Source organism: Schistocerca piceifrons, chromosome 1, assembly GCF_021461385.2.
Source record: "Schistocerca piceifrons isolate TAMUIC-IGC-003096 chromosome 1, iqSchPice1.1, whole genome shotgun sequence".
Classification (NCBI taxonomy): Eukaryota; Metazoa; Arthropoda; class Insecta; order Orthoptera; family Acrididae; genus Schistocerca; species Schistocerca piceifrons.
The window spans coordinates 587,567,950-587,588,868 of NC_060138.1; the positions used below are offsets into that span (position 1 = coordinate 587,567,950).

A 20,919-nucleotide genomic window follows, 5' to 3' on the forward strand; every position below is an offset into this window, starting at 1 on the left:
TACAAACTTATGATGTCCAGTGATAAAATGTGGCTTTTGTTGGGAACAAGAATTTTTTTAAAGAATAAGCAAGACAACTGGCTACATCTAGGAGAAGAAATACGGATGTAAATCACTGAATCTACACAAGGTGAAGAGTGTAAGACCTTGAAATGCACCATGGAAGAAAATACAATTTGGCTGATGCTGCCTAAATACAAATTATGATCTAAATATAAGTTTAGGCAGTCAGATAAGACAAAATATAAAGTAATGCTTGTACAACCTTCTTTAGTGGCTGGGGCTGAATGTATGCCCTTTCATGTTTCCAGCTGCCTTGTCTCCATGTCTTGTTTGGCCCACCATGGAGTCCGTGTATAAATATAATATCTGCTCGTGGAACAGAATTTGCTGTAGGTTCATACAGGACCTCTATATGAATATCTTCATTGCCTGTCTTCATAATATTATTTTCTTCAGATCTTTTCCTACGATCAGCTGCACATTTGACAGAAAGTGCTGAAAGATCCACATAAACATTTTTAATCATTTAATATTTTTCTCTAGAATTTTTGCAGCTCTAGCAAATAAACTGTATAAGAATCACACCTCTTTATTATAGCAGAGGGATAATACTGTAAACCCCTGCAGTTACAAATGTAAGTGAAGCTTGAATTTTAATTGATTTTTAAAGTAATAACAGAAATAATAGCAACACAAAATAGAACTAAGCTTTTCTTCACTTATTCTTTCCACACAACAACAAATTCTCTATAATAATTGGAAATCTTGACATTTTATCCTGCTTAGTTATGTGCAGTATACTGAAGTTTTCATTGACACAAATCTCCGTCACTCTGGATATCACTTGAAAAGGTCAAACACATGAAAGTCAATAGAGGCTAAGTCATCATGGTAAACTGGATGACTGACTCTCCTTCAGCTGAGTTTTGCTCTGTGTATGGCTGTACTACTGTTGCAGAACTTACAAAAGTGGTCATGATTACTTGATATTAGTTCGAAATGGAACACCGTTCTGTGAACTCAAAAAAACTAGCAACCTAAATGTTGAGAACATTTCAAGCACTGTGTTATTGAGAGCAGACTGCACTATCTGCATTTACACAGCACCAGATGGTAATCTGTCAATATACCAAGAAAAGTTGGAGCAAATTATGAATGCCTAGAATGCCAAAACACAAAGGAATTATGTGATGATTTTAATATAAACTTTGCTATCAAGTTACATGAATAAACCAACTTAAAAAACCTACTGAATACATTTTCTGTGTCTAACATTGTAAAAATGTTGCCATATTGCAGATCTCAGAAAAAGGGAGAGGCAGCCTCTCAGGCAAGCATGCACTCTTAAGTGTATCTTTCATGCCTCAGCATCTTGAGCTCTCTGTGTTGCAACCATGACTGGACAGCAGACAGTGGTACCAGCACCTGCAGATGCCGCCACTTCTGTAGAGATCTATCTGTATCATCATTAACACATGACAAGAAAATAAAGTCACGAGTGTTCTGCTGCTGGTAGCTATAAAGATGGGTTACACAAGTCAGTTCTTCCAGCTGGGAAGGCCTCTCCTAGCCTCTGACAGGATGCTACTCACCTCATTGTCTCAGGATACTGTTGAAGCACACCATAGGGACCAACACTGCTGTTCTCAGCTTCCATCATTTCCTTTGTGGACTTAGACTGCATTAAGGACAGACTTTCCTGTGTCTGTGTTGGACCTAATCAGAATTTGTATTATTTCTCTGCAAGCGTATTTTTCTATGAAGCTCCTAGTGGTGTTACTTTATACTAGTAACAATCAGGTGACTTTCTGGCAGCAGCTCTGTCACACCTCTGTACCAGAACCTAGTGAGGCATTGTATTTGTGCTTCTTGTTCTTACCTTCAAAATGGTTCAAATGGCTCTGAGCACTATGGGACTCAACTGCTGTGGTCATCAGTCCACTAGAACTTAGAACTACTTAAACCTAACTAACCCAAGGACATCACACACATCCATGCCCGAGGCAGGATTCGAACCTGCGACCGTAGCAGTCTCTTACCTTCAAAGCAGACTTATTTTTATTGTCAGTAAACTTTCTGAAACATGATCACTGTTTTCCCTGTGTCCCCGTGAGGAACACTTCTGCTAGTAAGGAGGTAAAGTAAGGGGCTTTTAGTGTCTTCCAGTCAAAGTGTTTGTAAACTCCAGCAGTCACTATTACATCCCCATCATGGCGCAACATGAAAATCTCTCACATAATCTACTAGTTGCCCTCCAACAGATACAATGAAACATGGAACTGTTACATGAATATCTCATTGTGGGTACCCCCACCCAGCCAGACTCCTCAAGTCATGTGGCAGCTCTTTCATCCACACTGTCTCTGGGCTTTGTCCAGCACATTCTGCCTTCGAACCACTTGACAAAAAGTTTGAACCATGGGCTAACTACCTTGCCTGGCTCCAATAGTATTTCATTTCCAACAAGATAATGGGGTATGAACAACAATGCACTTATTTCCTCCCTATGACAGCCCAGACATTTTCCACCTCCTCAAGCAATTCGGCCATTAAGCAGAGCCACATTTGCTCCTTTGCGAACATTTGAAGTCCAGTCTTCTGGAACACTTTGATACACAAGTCCATGTTGTTGCACAAAGACAAAAATTTTTCAGTTGTCATAAGCAAGTCAATCAAACTTGTAAAGAATGGATCACCCATCTGAAAAGCCTCACCAGGAATTGTTGTTTTCAATGCATCAACCCCATTGTAAGCAGTCTTATACTGCGTTGTTGGTCAGAGACATGATTGTTACCCAGATGACAGCCTTCGCACAGGGTTACTCAAGTTGAGGACTCTCCTCTGGAAACATGCCTCTGTATCAATGGGGCATTTCACCAATCACTTTATTCCATGGCAGCTACACAAGACCCTTCACAAGTGTTAGCAACCAAAACACAATGTAACGGATTCAGAAATAAGACCCAGTCCAGCTGCAATCTCATACCTCCGCTGATCGCCCACACCACCAACACACACAGCAACTTCCCTGCTGTATTCAATGCTTCATCCACCATCAGCGGCAACAGTGCTGAATGAGGTGGGCAAAGTGTAGTAACTGGCAAGAGGGCACGTCAAGCAGAGTCTACTAGTCAACATCTAAAATATCATAGACTGTAATGATTGAGTTGAAACTGATTATGAACTGGAGGGTGACACCGCATTCTACCCAGTCACAGGATTCATACCTCATACCTCTGATTCCATGCACGTCTTCTTCTACGTCAGTGGACATCCAGTCAACTTTCAAGTCAGCACAGGTTCTTTGGCTACCTTCATTGACTGGACCACATACTCCACACTGGGATCTCCAGCCATTCAGTCGGCATCTGCGGAGCTGCATTAATGATACAATCCACATCAAAGGACAGTTTAAAGCCACAATTTCATACTGCTCTTGCACCATTCAGAAACAGATTCTGGTAGTAGACAAACCACATCCTGTCAACCGTCTGGCAATGGTCCTATTCCTCACTGCTGGACTTGAGATCCATGATGCAGAACCTACCATCCATTCAGTGAACACAAACACTTATGTGCCATGGCTGATGCACAAGTTAATGTTTGTCTTCAAGTGTCCCGCCTTTGGCATTACCAACATTGAAGCACATATTCACTTTCTCCCTACAGCCCACCCTTGCCTCTACAAAGCCCATAGTGTTCCGTTTGTCCCAAAAGACAAATTATGGGGGTTGAATTATGCCGGCTCCAAGATGTGGGCATCATCACTCCAGTTGCCAACAACAAATGGGCAACCCCCATAGTTCTCATTGCAAAACCTAATGGTGCAATATGAGTGGTGGGGATTCTAGTTCAACATTCAACTCACAATCCATTGTCGATATGTATCCAATCTCTCAGATTGATGACTTTGTGACTTGACTGGCTGGGGACAAAATCTGTCATAAACATCAACCTTAAGGGCACCTCCTTTGGACCAGGCCTCCATGTGACTGGGCTGTTGCAATAAACCATCTTCCATTTGTCACAGATAGTGCTCCTGCCATATTTCAGCAGTATCTGAAGTAACTGGTCAACTGGTCCAACTGCTCCCTGGGATAGTAGACTACCTGGATTACGTGCTAGTCACTGGCAAAATTGCCAAGGAGTAGCAAACAACTTCGAGGCTCTCTTCCCAGTAGTATAAGAGGCCAGTCCCAAATGAAAAAAAAAGTGCAAGTTTTTTTCTCCCCAACCATGTACTTAGAAGACTTGTTCATGGCGTCAGGCATTTGTCCTAGGTTGGAATACATTTACACCATTCAACATCTGACCACTCCATCAAACACAACTCAGCTGAAATATGTCCTGCAACAGCTGAACTAATACAGATGTTTTATCTCCTAAGCAGCCGCCATAGCGGAACTGCTACACCACCTATTACTCAAAAATGCCAAATGGGAATTGACTCCAGAATGTAACAAGGTACCCTTGATTCTCAAATGGTTGCTCCTATGCCCAACATGCTTAATGGCTTACAGTCCTCAATACCTGCTGGCTGTAGATGCCTTGGATTATTCTGGGAGGATTTCTCTTCAACATAATTGATGATGTTGAACAGCCAACTGCGTTTGTGTCCAAAACTCTTCTACACCACAATGCAGTTATAGCCTGAAAAAGAAGCCCTGGCCATCATCTTCCATGTCAAAAAGTTTTATGATTATGTCTATGGCTGTCATTTTACTCTAGTAACAGACCACAAACCACTTCTCTCATTATTCAAAGTCACAGCCTCTATCCCCACCTGTACAGCGTGGTGCCTTCAGCAGTGGGTCCTCCTCCTGTCGGCCTACATATATGATTTCTGGTACCAAATCTCATCACAAAATGCCAGACCCTCTACCCCGCCTACCTGTGGGTGCCAACCAGGGGTTCAATGACAACCCTGAGGTGTGTTTTCACTTGGACACCATGGTAGCTGATGCTGTCACTCATCTACCACTCAACACAAAACTAGTTGCACAACACTTCAGCAAAATGATCCCACTCTTAGGGCAGTCCTCCACATGGTCAGGAATGGATAGCCCCTGGACCAGAAGGCCATCAGGGACCCAGACATTTATGTATTTTGGCATCACAGGCACAACCTCTTGTCCCTGCACAGCATCCTCCTCATACAGGGTTAAGCAGGCTCAACATATGTAGTTATCCCAACAACCTTCCAGCAAAGAGTGCTACAGCTGCTACATGTGGGTCATTGGAGTGTAATGACTGAACACCTTGCACGGTGTAATATTTATTGGAAGGGCATGGATGCAGCCATTGCCACCTTGGTCTCCTCATGTCCTAAATACCAAAGTAAACAGGCATTTCAGCTTCTATCCCTGTCCTGACACTTCAGAGCCTTGGTCTTGCCTACATATCTAATTTGCTGGACCTTTCCTTGGCTTCTTCTGGCTTATGGTGGTCAATGCAGGATTTCCCTATGTTGCAAAAATGTTCGATATCTCCTCCAACCACATTTCCTGTGTTCTTTCAAACATTTTTCCATGGAAGGGCTTCCTAAAACAGTTGTTTCCAACAATGGGCCACAATTTACTTCCACTATGGTCACACCGTTTTGCAAGAATGGCATCCAACTGATCTGTATAGCACCTTTCCAACCTACTTCCAATGGCATGGGTGAGACGTTTGTCAGGACTTTCAAAACTCAAATGACCAAACTCTGCAAACACCAACATTTGGATGATGCCCGATTGCTATTCCTTGCATCCTCCCCAGGAGGGCTTTTTCCCAGCAGAGAAGCCGCATGGAGTTCCTGACCAATCCCATCTCCCCATGATACACCATCACCCCTCCCCTGTAGCCACTTGGCACTCTTGCCACAATCACTTTGTCATCCAAGATCCTGTTTGTGTCCTAACATTTTCTCACCTCTGACAACAATAGCTCCCTGCCATCATCTCAATTCCCTTTGGCTGAGCTATGGCGAAGGTTACTTCGGCTGATGGTGTTACCTGCTGTAGGCAAATAAACGAGCTCCGAAAGTGCCTGGGCTCTAGTGCATCTGACAGTGGTATATCTCCAGCTTCTGTTCCAGGGCCAGCGCCTACTCATAGCTGGATGACCAATGGTTGTGCTGCTATCCAGGACATGGGCACTGCGACCCAGCTGCAGACTCCCCAGCCTGTGCAACAGCGATGCCAGGTGTCATCCTAGTGGATGTAGATGGTGCACTGCCCACAGTCCAGGAGCCCAATGAGGACATCATGATCGGCTGCAGCCTCGTGTCCCTTCCCGGTGAGTGAAGGATGCTACACTTGAGATCTATAGAAAAGGAAGAGGCAAACCACTGGGCACCTCCGGCATGCATACAGTCTACATAGCTCCTGCACAACTCAGCGTTACTAGTCCTCCATGTTGAAGTCACGACAGACACCAGGTTGCGATACCAGCATTGGCAGAGCCACTACTTCCAAGCGACCTATTTGCATCCACAGAACACGCGACAAGAAAATAGTACAATGAGTATTCTGCCACCAGCAGCTATAAAGACTGCGCATGGACTACACGAGCCAGTTCTTCTAGCTCGGAGGGACTCTCCTGGCCTCCGGGTTGGTGCTACTCACCTCATCTTCTCAGGATGCTCTCAGAGCCTATTGCAGGGACCAAAACCACTGTTCTCAGCTTTCATCACGGTTCCCTTTGTGGACTTAGACTGCATTAAGGATAGACTTTTCTATGCCTGTGTTGGACCTAATAAAGATGACATTCTTGGAAGTTGGATTATTTCCCTGCAAGTGTATTTTCTTATGAAGCTCCTAATGATGTTACTGCAAACAGATTAGATTAGATTTACTTTCATTCCAATTGATCCATAGTGAGGAGGTCCTCCAGGATGTGGAACATGTCAGAAAAACAGCAATACATGACAAATATTTACAACTCAAACAAATAAGCTAATGTACCATTCCACAGGTTCCAAGCGGCATGGTCATAATTTTTTAATGAACGCTATATGAAAGAATCATTTTACAAATACTAATGCACTGAATTTAAAATAAAAAGGTTTTTTATTTATTTATAAGGTAATAAATGTGTAATACAACTACTAAATACTTATTTACAATGAACACATTACTGCACTGAAATTGTGCAGAAGTTATATTGTACTTATATATATATCTCCACCAATAAATCCTTTAGGCTTCTCTTAAACTGAATTTAATTGGTTGTTAAGCTTTTTATGGCTGCTGGCAAGTTATTGAAAATGTGTGTTCCTGAATAATGCATACCTTTTTGTGCAAGACTTAGTGACTTTAAATCCTTGTGAAGATTATTCTTATTTTTAGTATTGATTCCATGAATTGAGCTGTTGGTTTGAAAAAGTGATATATTTTTAATGACAAATTTCATTAAGGAATAAATATATTGGGAAGCAGTAGTTAGTATCCCTAGTTCCCTAAACAGGCTTCTGCAAGATGTTCTTGAATTCACACCACATATAACTCTTACTGCACGTTTCTGTGCCCAGAAAACTTTAGCTTGGCTTGATGAATTGCCTCAAAAGATAATCCCATATGACATTATGCAATGAAAGTAAGCATAGTACGCCAGCTTTTTCATTTATCCCCTAAATCCGACACAATTTGCATTGCAAATAGAGATTTCTTAAGACGCTTCAGCAGCTCTGTGGTGTGCTCCTCCCAGTTGAATTTATTATCAAGCTGTAATCCCAAGAATTTAACACTGTCCACATCTTCTATCTGCTTGTCATGGTATGTTAGGCATATACTCGTGGGACACCCCTTACAAGTTCTGAACTGCATGTAGTGTGTTTTTTCAAAGTTTAGTGACAAAGAATTGGCTAGGAACCAGTGATTAATGTCCATAAATATTTTATTAGCTGATCTTTCTAAGACTACACTTGATTTGCTATTTATTGCAATGTTTGTATCATCAGCAAACAAAGCAAACTTGGCATCTGGCAATGTTACTGAAGAAACGATATGCACAAGAAAAAGTAAGGGCCCTAAGATGGAACCTTGCGGGACCCCACAAGTGATTAGTTTCCAGTTGGATGATGCCTGATAACTTAATACATGTCTCTTCCCTAACAACACCCTTTGTTTCCTGCCAGAGAGATAATATCTGAACCATTTTGCAGCATTTCCTGTTACACCATAATATTCTAATTTACTTAAAAGGATATTGTAGTTTACACAGTCAAATGCCTTTGACAGATCACAAAATATACCAGTTGCCTGCAATGTTTTATCTAATGAATTAAGTACATTTTCACTGTAAGTATAGATAGCGCTCTCAATATCAGAACCCTTTAGAAATCCGAACTGCAACTTTGACAGTATGTTATTTGTGATAAGATAGTTATGAAGCCGATCGTACATTACCTTTTCTAAAATTTTTGAGAATGCTGGCAAAAGTGAAATTGGACAGAAATTTGATGCTATTTCTTTATCTCTCTTCTTAACCAGTGGCTTAACTTCATCATATTTCAACCATTCAGGAAATATTCCACTGATAAATGACTGGTTACACAGATAGCTTAATATGTTACTTAGCTCAGAATCACATTCTTTAATTAACTTTGTTGATATTTCATCATACCCACTAGATGTTTTTGATTTTAATGATTTTATGATGGATATTATTTCTGCTGGGGTAGTGAGGGTCAAATTCAGGCGCGGCTCATAATTAAAGGCTCTGAGGCGGAGCCGCCCCAAAATATATGTTAAAGTAAATTTCGCGAAAACATATCACATAATTTAAATTATCAGGACGAATTTCACGTATTTCCCATTCTGATTAAAATAACGACGGTCAACGTTTTTGGAACTGTTTGTATCGATAGATGTTTTCCGAACGGTTAGTAGTGTTTAGGCTGCGCCTTGGAACGTCAGTAAGCTGCATGTAGTGGCGGTTTGGGGGCGTGGCTTCTACATAGTACTGCTCTTTATGGGCGAGCCGAAGGCTCAGAGCTTGCAGCCTAAGGGTGTCATACCAACCACCACACGTTTTTCACGTTCCACTATCGATGTAATAAAGGAATGTAGAGTGGCCGAAACTTAGTTATCCAATCTCTGTCTCTGCACATCTCTACTACGCTTCGATGCGTCATTAATCGACGTTTAGTATTATTGTTTCGATAATGTTTTACATAGTTGTTTTGTTTCTGCCATTGGCTATTTTATCCACATTTAGAATAAGTTTGCAAATATCCCGCCAGAGTGCACTAGACTACAGTAACATACCAGTACTGCCATCTAGTGAGAGTTTCATAAGTGATTAGAGGACAAAGCGCGCGAAATTTGTCCCGTTACTTTGCTTTCCTTGCTTGCTGATGCTGACTGCTTTTGTTGATACCGTGTGATATTAGCAAGTTTCTTTTTCGGAGTGTATTTTGCAAGATTTTAGTGAGTTTTACTTGCCTGTGAATATCTGCGACATACCGCGAGTGTGAAACCAGCGCAATATGAATTCAGTGTGCAACTTAATAGGTAAAAACTTGGAACACGACCATAGGATGAAAGTGAAAGAACTTGGTGCACCCAGACCCGATCTAACGATCAATCAAGAACAGAAACAGTGCAAATCTAGGCAAGGATACAAACGCAGTTTTAATAGAGCAATGTACGATGCAGCTGAGTGGTTGTGTGGTTGTGAAGTGAAAAAAGCATTTTTCTGTTTCACCTGTCTTCGTACAAATAGTACTGATAGTGCCTGGACTGAAACTGGTATCACTGACTTAAAGAATTTTCACGCAAAGGTGAAAAAACATAATTCCAGCGAAAAACATTTAATTTCGAGCTTTGGAGGTAAACTACAATAAACGCCTTAAGTTTAGAACTGAAACCACAAAAAATATTAAGCAGCCGCAAAGTTAACATTCATCCCGCATTAAAGATCTCTCCGAAACGCGTCTTTTCATATGATTTGCTGCAAAGTGTCAGAAAATGTAATGATGACGTATAAAAACACTAACCAAAGATTTTAACTCGAAGTTAGCTTCTAATGATATTTAACACCTGATTACAGAAGATACAGTACGTAAAATTATGGGTAGAGAGTGATCTGCCCACCCCCCTCCGCCTGAATTCTTAGTTGTTTATGTCAGACTAATCTGTAGCGTAACCCGAGGTCTATATTGGCTCCGATCGATAAATGCCGCAGCCTTCCCCAGTATAGAAACCACGAGCCGCGCCTGGTCAAATTCATATTATGAAAGTTACTTGAAATGTCTGGTCTGAGGTATTCCATAGCAGCATCTACAGAACCTGACAACCCCATGTTGTGAGTAACAGTTATAAAATGTTTGTTAAAAAGTTCTGCAACACTATACACGTCTGTCACCTATGTATCATTTACTCTGTATCTTAGCTGCTGTGGCATATGGCACAACGTGTGCTGAATTTTCATGTGTACTTTAGTTTATTTACTGTTTAAGACAAATGTTAGGGTTACTGCTGCAGTTATTTAAAACCTTTGACTGTTCGCAAATGTAACATGTGAAAATGTATTTAACATTTATATCATCATCCCGATAACTTTGTGCTTACACTGTATAAAATTTCTGGGCTACAAATAAACAAAAGCACATTCTCATGTCATCCCTGTTTTTTCTGCTTTTTGTTGTGGATCATGTTGAAGATAATTCCCAGCATATAAGAATTATGTATCAATTGTAATTTAAAGAATTATGTTTCAATTGTAATTTAATAAGGCATTATCTTCATTGAGCACTTCACATAATCTTGTTTTGTTTCAGTTTAATATACACACTTGTATGTCTTAGGTCAGTGTATAAGGTACATTTCATAAATGATGCACATGTTGGTATTACTGTGGATTGTTTGATGCAACAAGAATGAAAATTATGTCAGATATAGTTGGGAGCTTGAGGAAGAAGCATGTGTTTTTATTTATTTATTTTGCTATGTATTCCAACATAAAAATGGCAAGAGGTAGACATGGACACTGTAGGAATCTTGATAACTGACTGTTGAAGAGCAAAGGTCATACAGCATGATCAAAACTTCACACGGTAAAAACCTAACAGAAATCCTTGGTGCTTTAAGTGAAATTTGTGGTGAGTTTACATTGGATCATAATACAGTTCCACATTAGGTTAATCATTTTCATGGTAGTCATATGAGCATAGAAGATAATCCAAGATCTGGTTGGCCAAAAATGCCAACAGATGAAAGAACTGTGAAACTTGTGGCAAAAGCACTTGAAGAAGATCACAGTGTGACATGTGAGGAACACTCTGAAGCCATGTGAATTCCCCTAACTTCATTATTCCATATTTCAACAAATGATTAGGAGAAGAGAAAATTTTCTGCAAGATGTGTACCACACTGATTGCTGAAGAGAGGCAGAAATGCCTGAACATTGCAACCTTGCTCAAACAACACTATGAGCTTGAAGGTCAGGGATTCTTCTGTCGAATTATTTGCTATCGATGCAACATGGGTTAGAGGCTTTGAACCAGTTTTGAAATCACAGTTCACTGAGAGAAGAGCTTCAGTTTCTCCACGTCAAAAAAAATAATTTTTTTTTTTTTGACACACTCGATCAAAGCTCAAGCAAATGATGATTTTCACTTTTGATAATCAAGAATGAATCATCACAACAGATAGAGTCCCATGTGGAACAAGTGTCACAGCAGTGCATTATCATAACTTCATGCAAAATCTGCACATAAAAATGCTCAAAACCTGACCTCAGTTGCTTGAGGCTGGGCCACTCATTCTTCACGACAATGCTCACCTGCATATCAGCAATTTTGTAGCCCAGGAACTGCACAAATATGGATGGGAAATGTTGCTGCACCCTCCCTACAGTCCTGACATGAGTCTACCAGACTTCAACTCGTTCCCAAAGATGGAAAAACCTATGTGTGGATGTTGTTATCTTTCTCTGGAAGAGCTTTCTACCACCATTATACGAGCCACTCAACAGATGGACAGTAAATTCAGCTGCAACTGAAACTGTTAGTAGCAGTACAAACCACTATATGCTAGACAAAATCATGTGTATTGGATGGAATAACACAGCTTCTGAGGCTTTTGGATTCAGTCATGGAGAAGCTGGAAGACTATATTGAAGTACTGTAAATAGATATTCAAAAAATAAATAAATTAACATGTAAGTAAAAAAAATATTAGTGTCCATTATTTATGAAATGGCCTTTTACAACAGATTAGCATCACTGAATGCTTAACCACAAAGAATGACAACCAATGATGATACAGAATCTCATCATAAGTCTTCTATGTTCACAAATGGCTGGCATTCCTAGAAAAACATTTTCATTTGAACTATTCAAATGCTTTTTCAGCAAGGCCTACAGAATACACATATCTTCTCAAAGAACAAATGTTCGTGGATAAGGGAAACAATTCATCCAATATTTATACCAATGACAATGTCTGTATAAGGCATGTGATGCATCAGCCAATAGTTTGATCTCTTCAATACGCAAAATGTTCCTGCTATTTCAGTGAGTATGCTGCATGAATGATTTACGTATCTGACAGTCAAGTATGATATTTTACTTGAACAGCGATATTACTCATGTCAGCTATGTGATGACTGCAAACACCACTGCACATTTATGAAAAGAGGATAAGTAACTGGAAACTTCTATGAGGAGATTTGGGATTTGTATTGAAGGGATTAGAACAGTTCAGAGCAAAAATTTCCAGCTGTCATGCTATTGGTAAGTCAGATGACTTGATTAATGCTAAGCTTTCCAGAGCTAATAAAAAGTTTGAGAGTCACTGAGAGTGTAATAGCCTCTATGTAGATGTCTCCATTAATGTCTGTGCTTTATAGACACTGGACAAAAATATGCCACATGATTCCAACCAAATAAATCTGACAATATAGGGAAAAGTTGAAGTTAAGGTTGGTAATTACGTTTTCACACATTCAAGAAGTTCATTTTTCTGCAAAGCAGTAACAATAGAAAAGATTATACGAAAATTGGTACAAAACATGTTGCATAGTGAATATGGGATACCTAATATTTTTGAGTCAAGTACAAGGGTCATCCATGTTATGAGTGATTTTGTCACTCTGGGCACATACATAGATAAAGATCATATATGAACTGGAGGCAGAAGCAGCAGTATCAATTATGCAGTTGAGGCTGATATCAGTTGCTGCTTTGAAAATGCTTGTTACACATATGTGAAGAGTGCACCAGTCTTCAAGCAGTGAGATTAGTCTTGGGTGGAGGTTCTTGTGAAATTACTAATGAAGAGCATCAGGAAACACCTTGAGGACAGAAGTGACCACACAAGGGCCTGTATTATTCCATATGATAACAGCACATGAGGCATAGTCTACATTCAAAACATTTCTAGAAAGATGTAACTGTCATTACTCGGCCTGATCACAATAGTATATTTTCACTTGGCTTTTTCTATGGTAGATGACTTGACAAGACAGATCTGCAGAGTAAATAAGCTGCAACTGAAACCATTACTAGCAGTACAAACCACTGTATGCCAGACAAAATCAAATTTTAGAAAGAATAATAACTTATTTTGCCTTTTAAGATCCAAATGGCAAGGGTAATGAAGCACCTGTTGAAGTCAATGGCTTTGTGGTCAACTGCAAGTTAATCACTGTTGGCCTGTGGCCATTAATGGAACAGACAATTGCTGAATTTTCATTCCCATATGGAATGTTTGTTCCACTTTATTGGCAGCAAAGCTGCTATATGACATGCGTTTGTCCCACCAATGAGTAGACAAAAATTTCTGCAATTGGACTACATTAAGAAATAATGGGTGCGTGTTTTAACACTTGTATCCAGTCCTGGAGAATCTGCTGCAGTTTTCACACTTATTTACTCTCATACTATTAATGTAACTTGAACTGTTCAGTTTACAAAAGACTTCAGTTATGTAATTCATAAATGTAACTTGTTTGGCAAAATAGTTTGTCTGATGCTAAATATTTAATCAAATGTGACAGAAGTCTTGTTTACTGTTACAAAAACTTGACTTTTGATGAGTGTTCAAGCTAACTTAAAGGTTGAGAATTTTTAGTTTAAACAGTTATGTGATTAGCTGTGGTTGACTCTTTCTACTGTCACTAGGTACTGAGTCTAATACCATACTGTGGAAGAGAGATCAGAATCTTACTTCATAAGAAATAATGTCTGTAGTTACTTGAACATGAACAAGGTCAGCACTTTAAACTGAAAGGCAAGACAATTTCTGTGACAAAGGCGGGTATTCTGCTCCTTGTTGGAAGAGTAATCACCAAAAAAACTGTCATTTCAGACAAATGATGATCAGACTCAGGGATGCAAATTCAGGTTAACTTTTCCCTATATTGGCAGATTTATTTGCTTGGAAACATATGGCATGTTTTTGTCCAATGTCTATAAAGCACAGACATTACTCGAGATGCCTAGATAGAGGCTATTAGACTATCAGCAACTCAAACATTTTATTAGCTATGGAAAGCTTGGCATTAATCAAGTCACTATCACTAGCATGACAGCTAGAAATTTTTGTTCTGAACTGTTCTAATCTCTTCAGTACAAATCCCATATCTCCTCATAGAAGTTTTTGGTTACTTATCCTCTTTCCATAAATGTGCATAAATATTACACAAATTTGAACCTTCCAATATACGAGGTCTTTTAAAAAAAATTTTGGAACTTGGTCCACAAAAATTTCTCTGCACTTACCTTTAACTAATTGTGCATGGTCTCCTTTGAAATACTCTCCCCCACAATTGACACACTGCTCCCAATGCTGTTTCCACTTCTGGTAGCAGTCTTGGTACACAGGGTGGTGGATAATATGAACCTATCCTTCAAAGTCAAAGAAAACTGTCAACATGGCTTTGACATTTGACCTGAACTGACAAGCTTTTTGGTTTTGGAGAACCTTTCCTGACCCACTGTGAAGACTGAACCTTAGTCTCAACATCACAACCATAGACCCATGTCGCACCACCAGTTACCATTCTCTTAAGAACATTTCATTCTCATTTGTGCAATCCAAAAGCTCTTCACAGATTGTCTTTCTGGTCTCGACTCATGAGCTGTGGGACAAAGTTGGCAGCAACATGATGCATTCCAAGATGCTGGGTCAGGATTTCATGACATGGTCCAACTGAAATGTTACATTCTTCTGCAACCTTTCGGATAGTCAATCTCTGATTGGCGTGCAGAATTTCTTTGATGTTCCTGACATGAGTGTCGTCAGTAGACGTGGGGCGTCCTGAAGAAGGGTCGATTTTAACTTCTGTCCGGCCATTTTTATACGGTGTGAACCATCCGTATATACCTCATTCATAACACCAAGTATGGCTTAAGCACTAAGCACCGTAGGCATCATTTGGTGTACCTCTGTAAAGGTTTTCTTGAGTTTCATGCAAAATTTAATGTATTCTCTAACTCTGCCAGCTTGAATTCACACACTGTGTGATACTACGTTCTACTCAATACAGCACTGAACAATAATTAATAGACATACAACAATGAAACTTATGGCAGTTACACATTAAACACAGGCAAATGCAGGGATGCCAACTGCATCTTGCCCCAACACACCACTAGTTCGAAATTATGAATCTTCCAGAATTTTTTGAAAGACCTTGTATAGACAGTTATTATTAAGATATGTAAAGTTACAAAACACTTAGTTGTAGATAAATCAGCTAAAGGCTGCAGATGAGTGATTGAAGAGGGAGGTTGGGAAGAAAGACATGAATCGACTATCTCTACGCCCCTTGTTGGCCAAATACTGGTGCTGCCACCAGGATTCAAACCAACTACATCCATATCATGGGCTTCTGAGCCACCTACATTAACATTGTAAAGACTCTCCAATATTCATTGTTTATTCACGTCAGATTGGTTTAAAATGAGGGAAAAAATTCCTTCATTCATTAACATAGCTTGATCCAAAAAATGCATCATAAAGGAGTGGCTTCTGGTATGTGAAATGAGTCAAATTATACATTAACTGGTAGGAGAATCCACAGAAGGCTACTTTTGTAAAGTATGCTAACAACAAATTATGGCTAAACACTAATCTATCCACACTGATAATTATGGAAATTACTTTTAGATTTTTTCTTGCATATGTTTTCCTAGCCACACTACCTCTTTTCAGCCAAATATTTTTTTATGTGCTATGTCAGCACAGTTTTATTATCTGCACACTTGTTTACTAACCTGGCCAATTCTTTTGCACTGGCCCACTTCTCTACTACCAGTTCTCTAACTCACTGCCTCATGTTCTTCATTTTTTAAATTTCATTTTCTGCCTTTATTTACTGTAATTTTATTTGATCATACTTTAATCTTGCAATTTTAATATGTCCTTTAACTAAATACTTTAAATATTTGAGCTTTTCTTTGACTTCATAACACTACATGTGATCCTGCCTTCATTGTCTTGCCCCTTCCTCCATGCACATCATGACCTGTGTTGTGAGCTTTTCCTTAACTGTTACTTCATATACTTCTGTTGACTTTGCTGAGTGCTGTTTTACTTCACACGTCTTTGAATTTAAGACTTCCGTAACTGATTTTTCTTGGTTTGTAAGATTCGTTAAATGTGCGCTAAGTTTGGAAGTACAGCTAAGTTAGGATATGAATGAACCTTAGTAACAGAAGGGAAAATGAAAGTAACATTAATGCAGCAATTATAAGCAACAGTAATACACATTTGCTTGTCAAGCTAATGTAATCAGTTTGTGACAGGTTTGAAACTGTGTCTAGTTCATTCTGCTTCTGAGTTGCAGTGTAGTCTCACAATATTAACAAAAAGGTAGTACTCTTAGCACGTGCGTTGGTTTCTGTTAATTTACTAAGTAGAACACATGGATCTCCATGTCTTTTCATGTGAAACTGTGGGAGTGGGGGTCTGTAGAGATGACACGCACAATACAAGGCATAAATATAATTTTCGTATAGACTTTGCCTCCTTGTCCAGAGTTCAGAATGTAAATACATACTCTGATAGTAAGATAACCAACAAGCTCCCATCCAATGTAAAGGAAGAAATTGGGAATTCTTACACATTCAAAATAAAATTAAAACATATCTCATTCCACTCTTTCCACAAACTTAAAATCTGTGTGCTTGTTATAAGGCTGTATGTCAAGTAATAATGTATTATAAATAGGATCCAGTATTTATAGGCATAAAATTTTTTTCTTAAATACTATTGTAATCAAGTAAACATCAAGCTACTAGTAGCAGGTAAACAGCAGCTATATGATAAAACTGAGAGGGGTAGAAGCTTTTTATCAATGTAACAGATTTCTTTTAATTTACCCAATTAAATTTAGATGATTTAAGTGTGAAAAGCATGAAGGGGTTTGGCGGCTACGGTAGTCGAGCGGTTCTAGGCGCATCAGTCTGGAACCGCGTGACTGCTACGGTCGCAGGTTCGAATCTTGCCTCGGGCATGGATGTGTGTGATGTCCTTGGGTTAGTTAGGTTTAAGCAGTTCTAAGTTCTAGGGGACTGATGACCTAAGATGTTAAGTCCCATAGTGCTCAGTGCCATTTGAACCGTGAAGGGATTTATTGTTACTACAGTGTATAGATGAAGTTTCTATGATGTCTTTGTCTCATGCTAATGTATATCTTGACTCTTTCTACATTCCTGAAGATTTTCCTTCTGGAGTGGATCTATGGAACATGATAAATGAATGAATGAATGACTGTGTGATCATTCAGTGCTTATCTCATGGACAAATATCACAAACAACAAACAATTCAGTGTAGGAAGTGGCCAACCTAATTATTCAATAAAAATCCTACAGAATAAGTTTGAGATGTTCTTAGGAATCTTGTTACAGCACTCAGTCCTTCTCTCCAAATACCCATGACACATGAGTGCAGCCTTTGGGGAAGAATTGGGTTATGCTGAGCTCATAGACACTGTCAGTATGAGACAGCTACTCACCACCGCCAGGCCTCAGTGCCTGGAGATGACAGTGGCCATTTGTGTATGAGCTATGCATGCATGTGTTTTTTGTTACATCTGATGAAGAACTTGGTTCAATAGCTTACTTTTATATGTGTCTGTTCATTGCTCAATGCTTCCTACATGTGGTGAGTAGTAATCTCTCCTAATTTCTATTGTTATTCCCGCAGCAATACTATCATACATCAGCATAAGTTCTCTGTTACTGCATGGAGTATCAATTTCTGTATTAATGCTGCTTGTGCCATACAAAGCTGACCCACATTTTCTACACTGAAATGTGTGCTAAGTTGATCCTTAAATTCTTTGTATTTCATTGTTTTTACATTTACTAACTTATACCCATTATCTGCGCAGTCGGCTGGAGTGGCCGAGCGGTTCTAGGCACTACAATCTGGAACCGCACGATCACTATGGTCGCAGGTTTGAATCCTGCCTCAGGCATGGATGTGTGTGATGTCCTTAGGATAGTTAGGTTTAAGTAGTTCTAAGTTCTAGGGGACTGATGACCTGAGAAGTTAAGTCCCATAGTGCCCAGAGCCATTTGAACCATTTTATCTGCGCAACATGTTGGACTTGTTTCATCACACTTGGCATGTAACGTTTTGAAATAAGGTGGTCTGTGTCCTTTATTTTCAGTTCTTTGTTATTTTATTAATTACAAACAGTGTGACTACTTAAGTTCTGTTGGTTACATTTCAAGCATAGAAAAGGCCACATTTACTCTAGATTTCATTCTGTAAAGTTTGCGTTATACGTGTCTTGCCTCATAATTTAGACTACAATAGGAAGCTATATGTACACTTGATGAGTGTACTTAGCTATGAATTCTAAATAACAACAGTGAGAAAGGACAACCACTCACATACAGCTGACTTATGTCTGGCACAAAAATACCCACTTTACTGTCACTTTTTGGGCTACCACTCTTTTTCTGTTGTACGTGACTGATACACACACACACACACACACACACACACACACACACACACACACACACACACACACAAAAAACAGCTAAATACACGTACCCATGGCAGATGCATACATACAGAAAACTCAAAATTATTACACAATATAGTCGCATTAAGTACATATATAAATTAATAAATTACTAGTTATATCAGACCTGGAAGAGAGAATAGCTGGTGCTTCAAGATTGAAACAATCAGGTTGTGTAGTGCTCGACATGCAGCAAGCAGGTGTGGCAACAGAACTTGAGCAGCCACTGAAATACACGATGTTACAACCTGCACTCGCCTGTAACAATGTTTAATCAACATTAATAAATTGCTAAAGCTGTGTTGTGGCACAAATATTTATAATTGTGTTTAATAAGAAGATTAACCAGAAATAGCAAGTCATGTATAAGAGCCACTCATTTGATTATTATAAGTCATCATAATAGTAACTCACTTCTCTTAAACCTTGCCCACCCCCCTCCCCGCCTTTTTTTATAAACAGGAAGAATTTACAGTCAAGTGGAAGCACGCAACCTTATATTTACCTGTTATGGCAGGTGTTCTTAATCAATATGACTGTTTCTGAATAATGTTGAGTACCATAGCGCAAATATACTTTTAAGAGACTAATTTTCCAACTGACAAAATATATCTAAAAACGTATATTGTGAAGCAACATCCCAGAATCCGATGCTATTTGCTGGTCGTCTGTATAATGGCTTCCAGGGGCAACAAAAATTTGATTTTCAGTGTTTCACATAATTACTGATTGAATTTAAAAAACTTACATGATAATCTACTATTTAAGAGGTATAATCTGATTTGTGGCTCCTGAAGATGAGCAGCAGCCTTTTCTGTAGTTGCAGAGGCAACAGTCTGGATGATTGTCTGAACTGGCCTTGTAACATCAACTAAAATGGCTTTGCTGCCCTTGTACTATGAACGGTTAAAAGCAAGGTGAAAGTACAGCTGTAATTTTTCCCAAGGACATGCAGCTCTACTGTATGGTTAAATGATGATGGTGTCCTCTTGGGTAAAATATTCCAGAGGTGAAATAGTACCCAATTTGGATCTCTGGGAGGGGACTACTCAGGAGGATGGCATCATCAGGAGAAACAAAATGTGTTCTAGGGATTGAAGGTGGAATGTTAGATCCCTTAATCAGGCAGGTCAGTTAGAAAATTTAAAAATGGAAATGGATAAATTGAAGTTAGATACAGTGAGGCTTACTGAAGGTTCATGGCAGGAGGAACATGACATCTGGTCAGGTGAATACAGGGTTATAAATACAAAACCAAATATGAGTAATGCATGAGTAGGTTCATTAATGAATAAGACAATAGGAATGTGGGTAAGCTACTATAAATGGCATAGTGAATGCACTACCATAGCCAAAATAGACATGAAGCTCACACTCACCACAGTAGCACAATTTTATATACCAACTTGCACAGCACATGATGAAGGGCATGAAGAAATGTATGAGATAAATTATTCAGATAGTTAACCGAGACAAAATTTTATTGTGGTAGAGGACTGGAATCCGATAGCAGGAAAAGGAAGAGAAGGAAAAATAGCTGGTGAATATGGACTGGGGGAAAGGAATGAAAGAGGAAGCCACCTGGTAGAAGAATCATAAGAGAAGGTTGTATTGTGGAAGAGACCTGAAGACAACAGAAGGTTTCAGACTGATTATGTAATGTTACGACACAGACTTATGAACCTGACTTTGAACTGTAAGACTTTTCCAGGGGCAGATGTGGACTCTGATCACAATTTATTGGTTATGAATTGTAGATTAAAATTAAAGAAATTGGAAAAAGGTTGGAAATTAAAAAGATAGGACCTGGATAAGTTGAAAGAACAAGATGTTGTTGAGAGCTTCAGAGGAAGAATTATACAATGGTTGACTAGAACAGGGAAAAGGAGTACAGTAGAAGATGAATGGGTAGCTTTAAGAGATGAAATAGTGAAGGCAGCAGA

The 20,919-nt window shown here is 39.2% G+C and overlaps 1 protein-coding gene across 4 annotated transcripts in view; it reads right to left on the reverse strand.

Annotated features, from left to right (window-relative positions):
* LOC124802860 (protein SERAC1) overlaps positions 1 to 20,919 on the reverse strand; it is a 126,915-nt gene that overhangs the window by 41,300 nt on the left and 64,696 nt on the right. For all 4 annotated transcript variants that reach the window (XR_007017161.1, XR_007017160.1, XM_047263898.1 and 1 more), the window contains exons 3-4: positions 19,104 to 19,234; positions 266 to 498 (exon numbers count right to left, since the gene is read on the reverse strand). Coding sequence is in view for 2 of the 4 variants with exons in the window: in XM_047263898.1 (XP_047119854.1) it covers positions 266 to 498; positions 19,104 to 19,234 (364 nt within the window). In the remaining 2 variants the exon portion in view is untranslated. The remainder of the gene's footprint in view (positions 1 to 265; positions 499 to 19,103; positions 19,235 to 20,919) is intronic.